The sequence below is a fragment of the Notechis scutatus genome, chromosome 1 (assembly GCF_049901735.1).
Source record: "Notechis scutatus isolate UNSWTSFEM ecotype Mainland chromosome 1, rNotScu1.2, whole genome shotgun sequence".
In the NCBI taxonomy this organism is placed as follows: Eukaryota; Metazoa; Chordata; class Lepidosauria; order Squamata; family Elapidae; genus Notechis; species Notechis scutatus.
The window spans coordinates 272,170,638-272,186,504 of record NC_142009.1 but is presented as its reverse complement, the minus strand read 5'-3'; the positions used below and the strand labels follow the sequence as shown (position 1 = coordinate 272,186,504).

Sequence of the window (15,867 nt, the reverse complement as noted above, 5' to 3'; positions counted from 1 at the left end):
AACTCCACCGAAACTCCGGTTATTTCTTATTACGCCTGCTCAACTTCGTAAGTTACTTTAATGGAGATTGTAAAGAAGGACGGTAGGGCAAACGGCATCTGGCGGTTCGCCGCTCTTTATCGTATCTATCCGTTCTCGTCCCGCCCGAGCGAGATCTACTGGCTTTCCGCTGTTGCAACTCCGTAACATAAAAGTGATGGTGGATTCAACGTCTGTTTGGTCTCCAGCGAAAGCCAAATATACTTCCGCCGATCTTGGATTTTATAGGGAAGGAGTGGTGGTGGTGATGATGATGATGATGATAGTGATGATGGTGGTGAGGAACCACTTAGTCAAGAGCACATCCTCGATCTCCAAAACCACTGGCCCCTCGAGCAACGTTCAGTCCAAGGAAGCAGCCGGCAGAAGAATCGCATCAAGGAAAAGGCTGCAGCTGTGAATCAGCTGCTGTTGCCGCCGCCGCCGCTGTAAGGCAGGGGAGGAGTTTAAAGGGGATCAGGAAGCAACGGAGTGTCTAATACCTCTCCCCTGCTATGGCCGGCTAAAGAAAATCATCATAACCATAACAAGGGAGGGCGGGGAGAAAGCGGAGGGAGGGAGCGAGCGAGCGAGCGAGCGAGCGAGCGAGGGGGGCAAGTGGGGGACCAGCACCAGCACCATGAGACGGCGAGCTGGCCTAGGGGGCAACATGAGGTCAGTCGTGGGCTTCTTGTCCCAGAGGGGCTTGCAGGGAGACCCTCTGCTCACCCAGGACTTTCAGCGGAGGCGCCTGCGAGGCTGTAGAAACCTCTACAAGAAGGATCTGCTGGGCCACTTCGGTTGTGTCAATGCCATTGAATTCTCCAACAATGGAGGCCAATGGCTGGTCTCAGGTAATGCAAGCCCTCCTCTCTCCCCCCATCCTTCCCCCCACCTCCGCCCCCCAGTTTTCGTTTCTTCTTCTTCTTTTCCGCTCCCCTCGCCCCGCATCGCCGAGCCCGCCCGGAGAAGCAAATGCCCCCCCCCTCCAAACACACCCTAAGGTTTCCCAAATATAGATCTAAAATGGTTGACAGTTTGGGGGGGGGGAGGGGGATGGTCCTATCCCCTGTTCCCAATCCTGTTTATTGCGCTCCGGCTTGGAGGAGGAGGGGAGGGGGGAAGTTGGGCTTCCCCATCCGGACGCAGTGGCTCCTCCGGAAGGTTTAGGAGTTTTGTTTTTGCTCTTGGGTGTCTGTGTATTAATTAATAACAGGATGTTTCGTTCTCCTGCTGGAAGGTGCCGGAGTAACTGGGAACAAAATGGATAAAAGAGGCGTAGAAATTCCCAGTGACATCCGATGGAGTCCGTAACTGAGACGCAAGGCGTCGTAAATGGAGTCCGAGATGGGGGTTGGGGGTTGGGTTCGGATTTGAAAGGGGGTCCCGGTCAGAGGAGTTGTTTTTAGGGGGCGGGGGTGGTTTTTGAAAAGGGGATGGAGAAGAAGGATGCCCCTATTGCGAGAAGACTTTAAGAGTCATGGTAATTTGCTAGCTTTTCTCTCTCTCTTTATCCCCCTCTCGCCGGAAGGGGGTGTGGGGGGGCAACCTATGATTATTATTTTTTTACTGCCCAGTTTTAATAGCAGCTGGAAGGGAAAGCGAGCTGGCGGGAGTGGAGCCGAGTGAACGAGGCGGAATAGGGTGTGTGTGTGAGGGGGGGGTGTTGCTGTCAGGTGTCGGGGAGCCTCGGAGTTGACGTGAGCTGCGGCGACGGGGCGGTGGGCGAGAAGGAAGGAGGAGCCCCTTCGGGCTTCGCCGCTTCCTTCCGCGCCTTTCACCGGAGAAGGAATCCGAGGGCAGCGCTTCCTTCTTGCCAGACCCTCCCCCCCCCCCCCGCGCTGCCGCTTTAGGCGGAGTTCCCCTCCCCCTCTCTCCGAGGGGAAATGCAAACTCCAGGCCGGGGCTTGAGTGGGAACCGCAGGCCTTGCTCTCTCCTTGAGCTCCCCATAGCGTCAGGCCGGGGAATCGATGGCCTATTCCGCCAAGAGCGTGGAAGCGACAGAAGGTGGCATCTCCCTCCGCCCGCCTTAGCTTCCCGCTAGCGGGGGAAAAGTGCGGTTGCCTCTTCTACGCAGCCCAGACTTTCCTCCGCGTAACCAAACGGGCAGTATTTGGACAAGGAGCAAATCAGACGCGGCGCTTGCATTTTCCTTTCTCTTCAGCCACGGTGAAGAGAGCATATTATCAAGACACCCCCAACACAGTTGATGGGGAATAAGCACCATTACATAGTTTTCTACACTATTTGTAGTTTTGGTCTTCGGATATGAATCTCCCACTAAGGCTTATATAAACCCTTTTATAGGCCTGGTTGGATAGCTGATGCCTGGCAATATGGTAATATTTTCCCAACTTAAGGACATGGCCCTCAGCATCTCTGTCTTCAAGAAAAAAAAAGTTGGAAATCTGAAGCTAAGAAGAGTTTTGGGTTCATTTCAACAGAATAAGGAAAGAGGTCAACAAACACATTTCCCGCATTATAATCTAGTCCTTGAATGAGCCCAATCTTTAAAACAAAGCAATTTTATTATACCACAATACTGTACTGATTAGTATTGATAATACAATGCTATTGTACTAGCAATACTACATAATCGCCTCTATAATACCTTAAGTATATAATGTATTATGTTTTCTATTTTAGCCTGAAAACAACTACACAAGTGACTCGCCTAAGGCAGTCTTCTCTGTTCATGCTTAGCCAATTAGTCAAACCAATTCTATCCATTATACCACACTGCCTTCCATAGTAATGAAAAAAAAATCTTCCTTATTGGCAGTTGCATGACAGATAATTTTGCTTAATATCAAATAGTCCAGCCAGTTCATCCACAAAAAGCAATTTTAAAACATAAACAACAGTTTTCATAAAACAGCAAAACATTTTAAAGCCTGCTGGTGATCAGATAAGAAACAAAGCATAGATGTTCATCTCAAGGCATTTTGGAAAAGCTACATTTTAACCACTTATTTCCAGATGGTAACTGAAGTGCAAAAATATTCATTTTACAAAGCTTTCTTAATTGGCACTCCAATTAAGTGACATGTATATGTTGCCAAATATGCTGTTAGTAATAATCAGAGACTGTTTTGTTTTATAGGGCTTTAAATTGTTTTAAATTGTTAATATTATGTTGATCTGACTTTCATTACATTTAGGTATATTTACGTATAGTCACAGACTAGGCAGTATAGTAAAGAAAAGGAAGAGCTGTGAAGTGGCAGAGATTTTGAATCAAATAAATGCAAACATTTGAAACAAAGGTTTTTCAATATGTATCCTGCTTCATTAGATCTGAACATATTCCATATATCATTAACATGCAAGGACAATGATATGACTTAAAGAATATGATGCAGATTTAAGTAAATATATCTGCAGTTTCTTTAAAGAAACAATAAGGAAAATGATCAGTTTCTTTAAAGAAACAATAAGGAAAATATCTGTCTAGGTAAACTGCAGTATGATGAGCCTATTAGAAGTTTTTGTCTTTTGAAGGAGGAATTTTTTAATCATGTTAAACTATTGATAAACCAATAATTCTAAATTATAGTTTATTTTCTATATTTGAAGATTATTTTACTACAGCCAACTAATATACTGGAATCACATTTAGACAATTATTTTTATCTAAAGGAATTTGCAAACTAGAAAAAGATGGATTACTACATAAAGGAGAATGAGAAGATAGAGTAATGATTTGACCAGTACTGCAAAAGCTGTCTGTGATTAATAGATAACAGAATCATGTCTTTTTTGTTGATTAACAAAGAGCTTTTAAATATATGTTAGAGCATGTAAAATGTAAAGATGTAAAATGAATATAGTAATATAACATTTTACTATTATAATATATTGCTATTACTAGTAATATATGTTAGATTACTGTATTAATAGTAATATTTTATTTATATTACTGTATGCATTTTACATCTTTACACTTTTACATGTTCTACCATATCATGGTTTAAGGCAAGTTGATATAACTTTTAAAAATCCCTTATAGCTCTTTTCTTGCAGAATGAGTAAAGATGTAGATTGCATATAGTACTATAGCATACATTACTATATATTACTGTTACTGTTATTAGTAATAGTATATTACTATTACCAGTATATTACTGTTATATTACTGGTAATAGTAATATTTTATTTATATTACCATATGCATTTTACATCTTTATATTTTAGTTGCCATTCTGCAAGAAAAGAGCTATAAAGAATTTTAAAAAGTTACGTCAATTTGTCTTAAACTTTGATGATTACCTTGAGAATTACCTCAAAAAACTTTTTATGAATACTTCAGGAACAAATAAACATATCAGATCTCCACTGAAAGAAGTCTATGTATTTGGATATCATCCAAGAGTGTGACTAACTTCAGGAGTGTTTTATTTGGAATTGATATGCACAGGATTACTGTTTCTTGAATATCACTTTGAATATTGAAATTCATTATGTCAAGTCATTTAGTAAAGCCTGCTTCTGAAGAATATTTGGGGGGGATAGATAAAATAGTGGGCTTTATTTGTGATAGCCCCAACCTTACCTCCAAGATGCATCTGACTTCCTTTTATAAGGCTTTAACAGTGCTATTCAGACAGGCTTTCAAAGCTTAACGATGATTGGGCTTCAGCTGTTTCTTTTTTATTTTTAAATGGAGCAGATTTTATTGTGTTGGGGATGTAAGATATTTTACTGTACTGTACGGGTTGCTTTTAATAGTTTTGTATACCTGGAATCTGCTGGTATGAGAGTATACAAAACAGTAAATGATAACTACTGGGCAAAAGAAGCAGCCTGACACAATAGCACTTTCATTCTTGTAGTACTATGACATAAGTTGCATTTGTTGTATGTCTATATTATATGAGTATTAAACATACTAGACCAATTTCCAAACTCACATTTTTCGAATATTGTGCTAATCCTTGTAAAGGCCTATATAAATTCTCCATGTAGCACAGATATTTTCTTAAAGTTTAAAATATTTATGACTTTGCATAAGCTTTTCTCTCTCTTAATCCTTTCTTTCAGATAATAACTCTATGGATGATCTTTGTTCTTCTGTTTTTATCTCTCTACAATACTGTCAGATGAAAGCTTTGTGGTAATCCTCCAACAGACTTTCCATTTCTTCCAAGCTATCCCCTCATGGATGTTTTAGGAAGGTGTTCTGTTTCTCCCCTATACCCTTCTGATTGTCTGATTGACCCTTCTCAAACCAAACATTTTCTCTATTTTTGGCCAAATATTAACATTCAATAATCATTTGTTCCCCCTCTCTCTCTCATTTGACTTTGCTCTGAGCCTTGTTGTTGTCTGTATTGTTAAATGTATTGTTTCCTTCAAGGAACTCAGACTCAGAATCTGGGACAGGAAGAAAACAACTCATCTTCCTTCTGTAAACTGTCATTTCAAATGTGTATCAATGTTTAGTTATTTAGGAAATTTATACACTGTCTCAATCGAATTGAACATTAGGAAGTTTACAAGATATATAAGAAAATGCAATAATAATGATATGATACGAATATACAAAAGTAAATAAAGCTAAATGTTACATCCGTGACACTAGAATCTGTTCTAAAGGTTTGTTTTATCTGTTGTTTGTAAACTTGCTGATGTCAGTGGTACTTGCTTTTTCAGGCCAAAGGCTAAACTTGGTATTTGAGTAGTGAGGTGAAAGCAGCCTTCCCCAACATTGGAAGCCTTGAAATGTGTGGACAACTTTTGGTTTTCTCAGCAATGATCATATGGCTGGGAAATTCTGGGAGTGTGCATTAGTATTGACAGTATTGCTGGGGAAAGGTCTCTTAACAATGGGCAAAATCAGAACACGGAAATAGATGGGGTCCACATAAAAATATATTTGAGTTAATGTAAGGCTTAAATTATTTTAATATGGTAAATAGGTTATACCTCTTTTATTTTCCCTTTTTAACAAACAAAAAAAAACATTGGGAGAGTGACCATGTCATAGTAGAATTCAGCATAATGCAGGCACAGGCAACTGGACAAAGTCAAGCCAGTGTTTTAGATTTTAAGAGAGCTGCTTTTAACAGACCATAGATGGAACTCCTAGAAGGAGAAACAATTTAGGATGCATGGGAAACTCTGAAAAACAAAATACTAAAAAGTGAAATAAAAATAATACCATAGAGAAAGAAAAACAAAAGAAATCAGATAAGACCAACATGGTTGCACAAAGAGCTCTCTAACAAACTGATAAACAAGAAGTACAAGTATTAAAAAATGGAAAGATAGCTAGAACAGAGTACCAGAAAAGAGCAACAAAGCTGTTAAGGGGTCTGGAGGCTAAACCATATGATGAACTGTTAAGGGAATTAGATATGTCTAACAAAAAAATAAAGGATTAGACATGATTGCTATGCCCAATGCTTGAGGGGCTGTCACAGAGAAGAGAGGGTTGATTTATCATGTACAGTTACTCTATTTCACATTCTTTTTTTAAAAAAGGGATATTTTTGGAAGCTAAGTTCATAATTTTACTTGGGAAAAAAGAAAACTGGTGTGCTAATTCAGATAATGATTGCAGAGGTTTTGATTTCAAAACAAAATTGCATGGTCATCTCAGCTCATTCAATGTTCAGGAAAGTTATATTCACCATAGGAATAGGTGAATATAAATTTGAGAATGAGATGGAGAACAGGTATTGCAATGGGACAACAGCTATTTCTTGCATTTAGGGTTTCCCCATTGGCTAGACAGAAGAGGGAGTAGCTAACACATATTTTATGTGGAAATAGTAATTGGGGATTTTAATTCATGATGAAAATTATGGTTATGGCTAAGAGAGAAAAGCCAGCAACCACCCCTCAAAAGTGGCTAGCACTGAATATTCTGACAAAGTTACTCAATAAAGTATCTTATTGGGTACAATCTTACAGTGCTATGTAGAAACCTCCAACTTGGCTGCCCATCAGCTTGAAAACCTTTTTGAAGATGGTGGCGTTTGTTTTACAAGACTTAATCAGTCTGGGACCAAACTATTTGCAGAATTATCTGTTTACTCACAGACATACTAAAAAAGAAGTGTCTGTAGTGGCATCTATCATTGGAGCAAACTTCTAATTAAAATTATGTGCATCCCCAGTGTGGAGTCTTTTTCTCAAAACTTAAAATCTACCTCTTTATTGTCTATTTAATCAGCTGCCATAATTTCTGGCATTTGTTCATTGTTGGTTTTATGGTTTTAAAAACTTTTGTTTTTACTTTTTACTTTTTATTGTAATTATTATATGGTACTTTTTTTCCTTTGAACCACTTTGATGTTTAATTGAAAAGCACTATAGAACTATTGTAAATATTCAAGAGTTCTGAAATAGCGGAGGGCTTACTACACTGTAAACAGACATCTTTGGGATTTGATAGTTAATTTGCTTTAACTCAAGTTAAATATCTGTCACTCATAATTATGAACAAAATGAGATCACTCAGTTGAGGGAGAGCATATTATCTATTTAGTACAGTACATACTGTTTGCTCTAGATAATTTACTGCAGTTCCAGGGCTTCTAATATGATTGAGAAGTCAGTATTAATGGACGCCAGATTCTTAAACTATTAATAGAAGATGGACAAAGATAAAATAGAAGGCAATTCAAAATAAACTAAGAACAATTATGCCTGACCTAACAGAGAAATAGTATTGTCCAAATACAATATAAAATATTGAAGAGGTGCTTATGATCTTTGCTGTTTAATTTTTTGCAGCACTGTCAAGACAGCTCTACAGCAATAATATTGTGCTTTATACCTGTCCAGAAAAGGCACTCATAACAAATTTGGAGTTTCAGGAATAGAGATGTTGAGGTGGAATTTGGATCAATGCATAAAAATTGAAATGTTGCATGTATTGGCTGGATGCATGTAAATTTGATTTTATGTTGGCTCCATTTATTCTTATTTGATTGTAGGTCCAATTCAAAATGCTGATTCTCTCCATAGCTTAGGGTCTTTTAAAAACCACTTGCTTTCATTTAAATATGTCTGGGATTCAAAATCTTTAAAAAAAACTATCTTGGGGCCACTTGTCTTTGGTGTAATTTGTCTGATGAGTGAACAGGCGAGTCAAGTACTACAATACTAGAATGCCTTCCAGTACAAATTAAACCTGTCTATTGGTCTCTTTTGCTAGGAACCAGATAACTTGCACACTTTACTATGGATTAGTGCAACAGTCATTAGCTTTCTTCACATTTTGCCTCACTTTCTTTACACTGAAACTATGGGGGGAAAACAGGAAATTCTTTAAGTGTTCAAATGCAGTTACTTGCTACATCTGAAACCAGATAAACTATGATAAGTTTTAACTATGTTTTAGGAAAATGAGCCAACCTCTTGTGGATATTTCTTGGTTTAAAAAAACATAATTCATACTAATTACAGTTACAATTTCAGTATACTGCATAATGACAGTTGAAAATGTAAATTAAAACATAATCTATTTCTCATAGCCATATTGGAAGAAAGCATAATTTATACACACAAGACTCATTAATGTATCTCTGAATAGTTTTTGTAATGCTGGATTAAATAGAATTTAGAAATTCAACTCCTATCGCAAAGATGCATTCTTTTAGAGAGTCCTTGAGGCCACTTGGAGATTTATCTATATCCTCGGGGTCACTTGAGTAGTGCAAATGTTTATGGAGCCTTCTTGGCTGCAGAATGTGTTCTGTCCTGTGTCCCTTTACTGTTGAACAGAAAGAAGTGCATGATGTTGAGGATGAGTCTTTCCACTTTCAGCAGCCAGGCATAATAAAATATAATTCTGATTACTAGAAAATGAGATATAAATAAAAGTACTTTTAAATGTGGAAGTTTTCTTTGTTTTTTAGTTCTATTAGCTTTCATGTATTCTTGAAGGATAGAGGTTATCATGTTCCATTCTAGGCAATTACCAGGCTTAGTTTTGACAGTGAAATGGCCTTTGTTGCAATGACACATGTCCTGCTCTGGGCAGATGTCATTGCTATGCTAATGACATTCATTCTCCTACCATCAGAATTAAAGTAAGATGATGTAGTTGTTGGACCAGTGTCTGTGATCCTTTATGAAAAAGGATGGTTTCAGTACTTTATGTTCTAGTAATCTTCTAGATAAGCACCTCAATCTGTATTTAGTGAGGTTTTTTTCAGTTAAGAGGAATATCTAAACATGCTGTTGCAGTATAAATGGTTACATCGTTGTTAGGCAAATCTCAACACAATAAAACATTAATTTATATTTCAACTGTAGGACATAACCTAATTCATCTACTTACACATTTCTCCTATTTTATAAACTTTACTACCATATCAAAGGCTTCATCATGTTGAACAAATGTATGTTAATGTGTTAGAAAAACTATATTGTAGCTAACAGTCAAAAGATTTATCATGCTTTTCTCTCAATGCTTAATTGTCTTTGAAGATTGATTTCATATGACAATGTTGGATGTAGGAGCTACCATCATACCTATAAATTTAGATTGATTACATGACTGATAATTTTGACAAGATATTTGTAAAAAGCCAAAGATGTATGGGTCTTAATATTCAATTTTGTTCTCCCAGGTTAATTTTGAATTCAAGTAAATTTAAATTATTTTTAATGCTCTTCCTGTGATTCTGAAAGAATGTTGGAAAAGATATAGCAGCCACGAAAATTCATTGCAGGGATAAATTGTGTTAAACCCTTTCCTTGTTAACTAATACCACAGTATTGGACTAGAACTGTAAATACCTTAAGTCAAATACCAATTCTACATTGAAACTCTCACTGGATATTCTTAGGCAAGTTATGCTTTTAGCTTGAGTATTTCATGGCATTATTTGGAAGATAAACGTAAAAAAGGGAAAGTATATGTATGATTTTGAGTATCCTAAAGGAAAGGTAGCTTTTACATGCAATAAATACATATTAAATACATATTGACTTATTCCTATCTGAGATTTGAATCTGTTTTTCAAAAGGGCTTTGACCTGAGACTGCATGATGTGACACAAAAAAGTCCTAGCTCAGGTGTATATGGCACCTCTTGGCTATCTTTACTGATGATGCTTGACTCCTACAGATGATGCTACCTCCTTCCTGGATTTGTAAAATAGACGTTGTTTTTGGAAGGAAGATAGACACCCTAGGCCAAAATCCTGGCTTCAAGTATAATACATATTATCTCATTGTTGTATTGGGTGTTTGTATTTAATTGCCTATATTTCAAAAAGTGCCCTTATCAAGAAGAAGTCTGTAATATAAAATACTTTCGTTCAAAGAAGTAAGAGTTCTGGTCAATATTTTACCGTCTAGAGTTCTCAATAAAAGAATTATCTAAACCATATAGGAGAATGAATGCAAATGCCCAAAATAACAGCTTGTCTGGTTATATTTATATATCTGTTAGAGTTTCCCTCCTTTCCCCCATCTCAATTCAATATTATATAATAGCCTCTGTTTAGAAAAGAAAAAAGCAACAACGGAGAAATTCATCCTAACTTGTAGTGGCTCTTCATATGATCCAGCAACGCAGGCTTAAAATAGTCAAGATTTCATATCACAAGGTGTATAGATGTTTGAAGTGCATTTTTTTGAATATTGTACTCTGTGCCCTGTAGGTGGAGATGACCGTCGAGTTCTGCTCTGGCATATGGAAGAAGCAATCCACTCCAGGGTGAAGCCTATTCAACTGAAAGGAGAACATCACTCTAATATCTTCTGCCTGGCTTTTAATAGTGGTAACACAAGAATCTTTTCTGGAGGTAAAGAATAATGTTTTTAAAGCAAAGCAAGAATACCTTCATTGACTGATTGATTGATTGCAATTTACATCCTGCCTCAATGTGAACAGGATTTTTAAGTGGTCCCAATGTATATCTCCAAACATTTTTTTTTGCACTATTATTGAGGCTGCACAACTGAAAAACAATTTCCTATTACTAGAGATAGACCAACCAACCACCTTCTGAGCACATTGTCATTGACAATGATTCTTTTCCCCATTCATTGCTGTTGGCAGGTGCAATGCAGCATGCCTTGGATATAGCTTATACTGGCAGAATGCCTCACAGGATAGCCCTGTATTTTAATAATACAGTTGTAGAGTGCCCTTTTTTTGTCCTCTGACCTGCTCTATAATCTTTATATGCACAGCAAAATGATGTGCCAAAATATTTTTTTTTAAATAAGCAATATACTTCCTAACCTGAGCTATCTTTAGGGTATAGTAGGAAGAAAATAGAGGTAGTCCTCTACATACAACCATTTCTTTAGTGATCATTTGAAGTTACAACAGCACTGGAAAAAATGTGTCTTATGACCATTTTTCACACAATCATTGCAGCATCCCACTAGTCATGTGATCAAAATTCGGATACTGGGCAACTGGCTCATATTTATGAAGATTGCAGTGTTCCAGGTCAAGTGATCAGCTTTTCTGACAAGCAAAGTCAATGAGGAAGCCAGATCCACTTAATTAACCAATAAGTTGTTAAACAAATCAACTTCTTTAAACAACTGCGGCAAGAAAGGTCATAAAATGAGGCAAAACTCACTTAACAACTATCTTGCTTAGCCACAGAAATTTTGGCGTCAATTGTGGTCATATGTCGAGGACTACCTGTACTTTTTTCTGATCGGATAGAAAAGCATTCTGTGGCCTGCACTATTGCCTTGCTCCTGGAGGATCCCAGAACTTGAGTATTACTTCAGTGATGAACAGAAGTCTAGTTTCACACCATTTTGAGGGGGGGAAAACTATGGAAACTATAAACTGTAAATGTCATTGCAGTTACTAATCCCTGTCATGCCTATCTATACAAGGCCATTCAAATCACTGCCCAATTGCCACAAGTTTGCCCTTCTTGAGTAGTTAATTGAGAGACACAGATATTCAGTAACCAAAAGGATTCCAAATCCTGTATATTCCTGTGATGTGCAGTGTGATAATGTTTCTAAAGCAAACAAAGGGATGGTGGGCTTTTTTCTGTACGACTTCTCCATACTTAGCTATCCTAGTACTTTTAAAGATAGAATGGACTTGTAGTACACAACTTATTTTACGATCCCAAAGGTGCTTTTCAAAAGGCAACTGAACTTTCTCTGTAAGAAGTTGCTTTTTAAAAACCACCTCGCGGACGACCATGACCAGGATGATTGAGAATCTCCATAGACAACTTCTTTTATTGCTGTTCCACAACAAACTGCTATTGCTTTGGACTTCAAAAGCAAGCCAATAAGTAGGAGTCATTGTCATGAATATTTGGTCCACAATAGAAGTAAAAAGCTGATTTATTTCTTGTGTTCCCAAACCATTTTTTTCTTTTTCTGAATAAAAACTGCATGACCACAATCCTGATTGTTTACATTCAAGTTACCAAATGATAAATTCTGTTTCTGTTTATAGGTAATGATGAACAGGTTTTGCTTCATGATGTCCAAAGGTAAATGCATTTTTTCCAGTGTCTAAATACTCTTTACCAGAGCAATGATGGAGAAAAGGAGAAACACTGAAATATCAGTGGGCCTAAGTTTTAGGACATTGTATTCATATCTGATGATCTAAAATATTTACATGATTAACATGTGATGGAATATTCCATTATCCCATAGTTTTCACTGCAATAATCTATTCAGAAATAACACCCCCCCTTATATTCAATAAGACTGACTTTCAAGAAATGGCATGTAGAATGGCATTGTTAGTTAATGTAACATTCTCAAGATCACTCTGTTAATCCATATGCTTCAAGCATATATGCTACTCTCTACTAAGATGGCAACTGCCGTTTGAAACTTCTCTGAATTTAAAGATGAGTGATATAAAGGATGATGGGGAAGACAAAAGCTTATCTGTCTACTTTGCATTAAGATCAAGATGTTTATTCCATTGCATACTTATTAATGAGAAACTCCTACTGAATTGAATAAGGCATTTCTGAGTAGCCTTTTAAGGCTACCATATCTGGCTTGCAAAAACCTGGAAAGCCATTTGATGGCAGCAACAGATACAGAAAATTCTGTTAAGTGATTTAGAATTTTTCAGTCCAAATATGATAGTCCTAGTTTATATAGAATTGCACTGTATTAACATATTTGTAGATACGTTTTTTATATACTATTGCTTCTAAGAATATGTATGGGATAATGGACTTTAAATGTTTGGAAATAAATCTTCTAGCACAATGTCACTGTAAAAGATAAGAAGCTGATGATGCTGGTGTATGTTTCAGTGGTGAAACTCTGGATGTGTTTGCCCATGAAGATGCAGTCTATGGACTGTCTGTGAGCCCAGTTGATGATAATGTTTTTGCAAGCTCATCTGATGATGGCCGAGTTCTCATTTGGGATATCAGAGAGTCTTCTCAGGGAGGTGAGAATTACATCTGCATAATTTTGAAAATTGATTTACTTCATTGGAAACAGATGGCACTGAACAAATATGTGAATATATCTGGGAGGGAGTGGGGGAACCCGAAAGTATCAGGGAAGAAGGGACATGGCATCTCTTTCTACGATCTTTCTAAATTTTCCAAACAAAGGAAAATTTAGACAAGAGTGAAAAAAAATGCTATGAAATGTTTTATTCTTTGAAATGAACAAAATGATTTTAGGACAATAATTTAAGAGAATTGCATTTACTCCACATATGCAATATGAAGAAGTGAGAGAAAGTAAAGCAATTTTTTCCAATATAATTTATGGTTTGCTTCAGATAAATCTGAAAATAAATTAGGGTGGAATGGGGTGGGGTAGGCATGCCTTTCAGAACATGTTGGAAGAGTGACTATGTCAGAGGAATCCTGCATTCCTATGATCTTGGTATGATGTTCCTTCCACCATCATGAATCATGTCAGGAATAGCAAATACAGTTTCTGCCATTGCCAAAAAGAGGCAATGAGACACTGAGATATATATGGTATCTCAGTGTTGGAAACCACAGAGTTTTTCTGTTAAAACAGAAAACTTAAAGTTTAGTTTGATAAGGAAAGAATTGCATGTATCTGAATTTTCTTTAAAATGTTTGTTCACCTGGAAGGGGCAGTATTTTTATCCTGTGGCTTCAGAAACTTGTATCTATAACTTTAAATAGTAATGGAATGAGATGTGTCATCTCATGTTTTGCAGTACTAAATTAATTTTTATATTGTTCTTCAATTTACATAGTAGAACAAATTTGGTCTAATGGTTGACTCTGGACTAGAAACCTGGGAACCTGAGTTCTAGTCCTGACTAGATAGGAAAAACAGCTGGTGACCTTGCGCCAATTACATAGTCTCAGCATTAGGAAGAAGGCAATGGCAAATGCTGCTAGAAAACTATATGCATGTCTCCTTGTATTCAGGGGTAATAAAAGCAAATCATGACAAAGGAAGAGGAGGAGGAAGGGGAAGCAAAAAGAGCACAGCTCTTTTGTGGCATAAATTCTATTTCAGTTGAAAATATAAACATCTTGGAAATGTTACCAAGCAATGAGAATGGGTGCCAAAAAGCTTTTCCAGAAGAGTATTTTAATAACAGGGATTGTCTTTCCACCCACTTCACTTCTGAAGGTGAGGTCATTGAGGAGACACCTTTCCAAGATAACGTTGCAATATAGGCAAGTGAACATAGGAGTTATAATTCTCAGTATACCATCATGTGTAGTTATTTGGGAAGGTTTTAAATCATCTTTATGCATTGGTTTGAAAACAGTGTTTTTAATTATTAGTAGGGTCTTATAAATTGTAATTGCTTAGCTATCTGTAGATGAGCATATTGAATTTTATCCTTAAGACCAGGTTGTAGAAATAAAAAGGGGCAGCATAGAAATAAATATAAGACAAAATTCCGTGTGGCACTAAGATAAAATGTGTATTTTTTATCAGATTAGCTTTTTGTGTGAACTTAGTCAAGTTGTTAACTATTGCATTAAGTGTAGCTTTTAGCAAATTTAAAAACAAGCTTAAAATGTAATGTTTAATTACTGAAGACCACCACTATTATTGTGAATAGCAGTTTATAAACTTATTAAAGTTATAATACAAAACATTGAAAATCCATTACTTTATTAAACTCATTTCAGTGCCATGTTTTGATACAATAATCCAATTTTAATTAGATGGTAAGTGAAGCTCCTGTAGAGTCCTTGGTGCTCTCTGGGCTTGGTTGATTGCTTGCAGGTGTTTCATTTCCCAACTGGTAATATCATCAGTGAGACTCCTTTGACAACTTTGCAAAATACCTTGCAGACTGGAGCATCGTTTTGTATATACAAGTGAACACATACTTTTCAGAATTTAGGTAAAATAACTTGAAAATGCAGAAAAGACAAATCCAAATTATTTGTTGCTATTGGTCACTTTCAAGATTAAGACTGAAGAACCTATTTGTATTTGTTGGTAGGCATTAATGAAGAGATAATGCATATTTCTGGAGATATTACAGTTTTATCATTTTTGTGGGATTTATGGGAAGATAATTCAAACTCTGATATGAAACTTCTGCTGGGACAACTTGAAATTAATTCTAAGAGTTATTGGCAAATATAAACAAAGTTTATCTAGAAATCAATACTTTACAATGAAAATGTACCACCTTTAAAACTGTATTTTTTTTTTTAATAGAGCCCTTTTGCTTGGCAAATTATCCTTCTGCCTTTCATAGTGTGATGTTCAATCCAGTGGAGCCCAGATTACTGGCCACTGCCAACTCAAAAGAAGGTGTTGGGCTTTGGGATATTCGAAAACCTCAAAGGTAAAGAATAACATGCTTTCTTAGGCATTGTTTAATGAAATTGGAAAGAGAAATCAAAGTAGAACTTGTAATCTGATAAGAATTTTATTTATCCTTAAAATTTCCCTGG

General features: G+C 36.7%; 1 protein-coding gene across 1 annotated transcript in view; it reads left to right on the top strand.

Moving 5' to 3' along the window:
- Window positions 1–469: 469 nt before the first annotated feature.
- DCAF5 (DDB1 and CUL4 associated factor 5) overlaps window positions 470–15,867 on the top strand; it is a 40,036-nt gene continuing 24,638 nt past the window's right edge. The window contains exons 1-5 of the mRNA XM_026671126.2: window positions 470–872; window positions 10,642–10,785; window positions 12,429–12,465; window positions 13,255–13,394; window positions 15,629–15,758. Of these exons, the coding sequence (XP_026526911.1) occupies window positions 659–872; window positions 10,642–10,785; window positions 12,429–12,465; window positions 13,255–13,394; window positions 15,629–15,758 (665 nt within the window). The 5' untranslated portion in view covers window positions 470–658. The remainder of the gene's footprint in view (window positions 873–10,641; window positions 10,786–12,428; window positions 12,466–13,254; window positions 13,395–15,628; window positions 15,759–15,867) is intronic.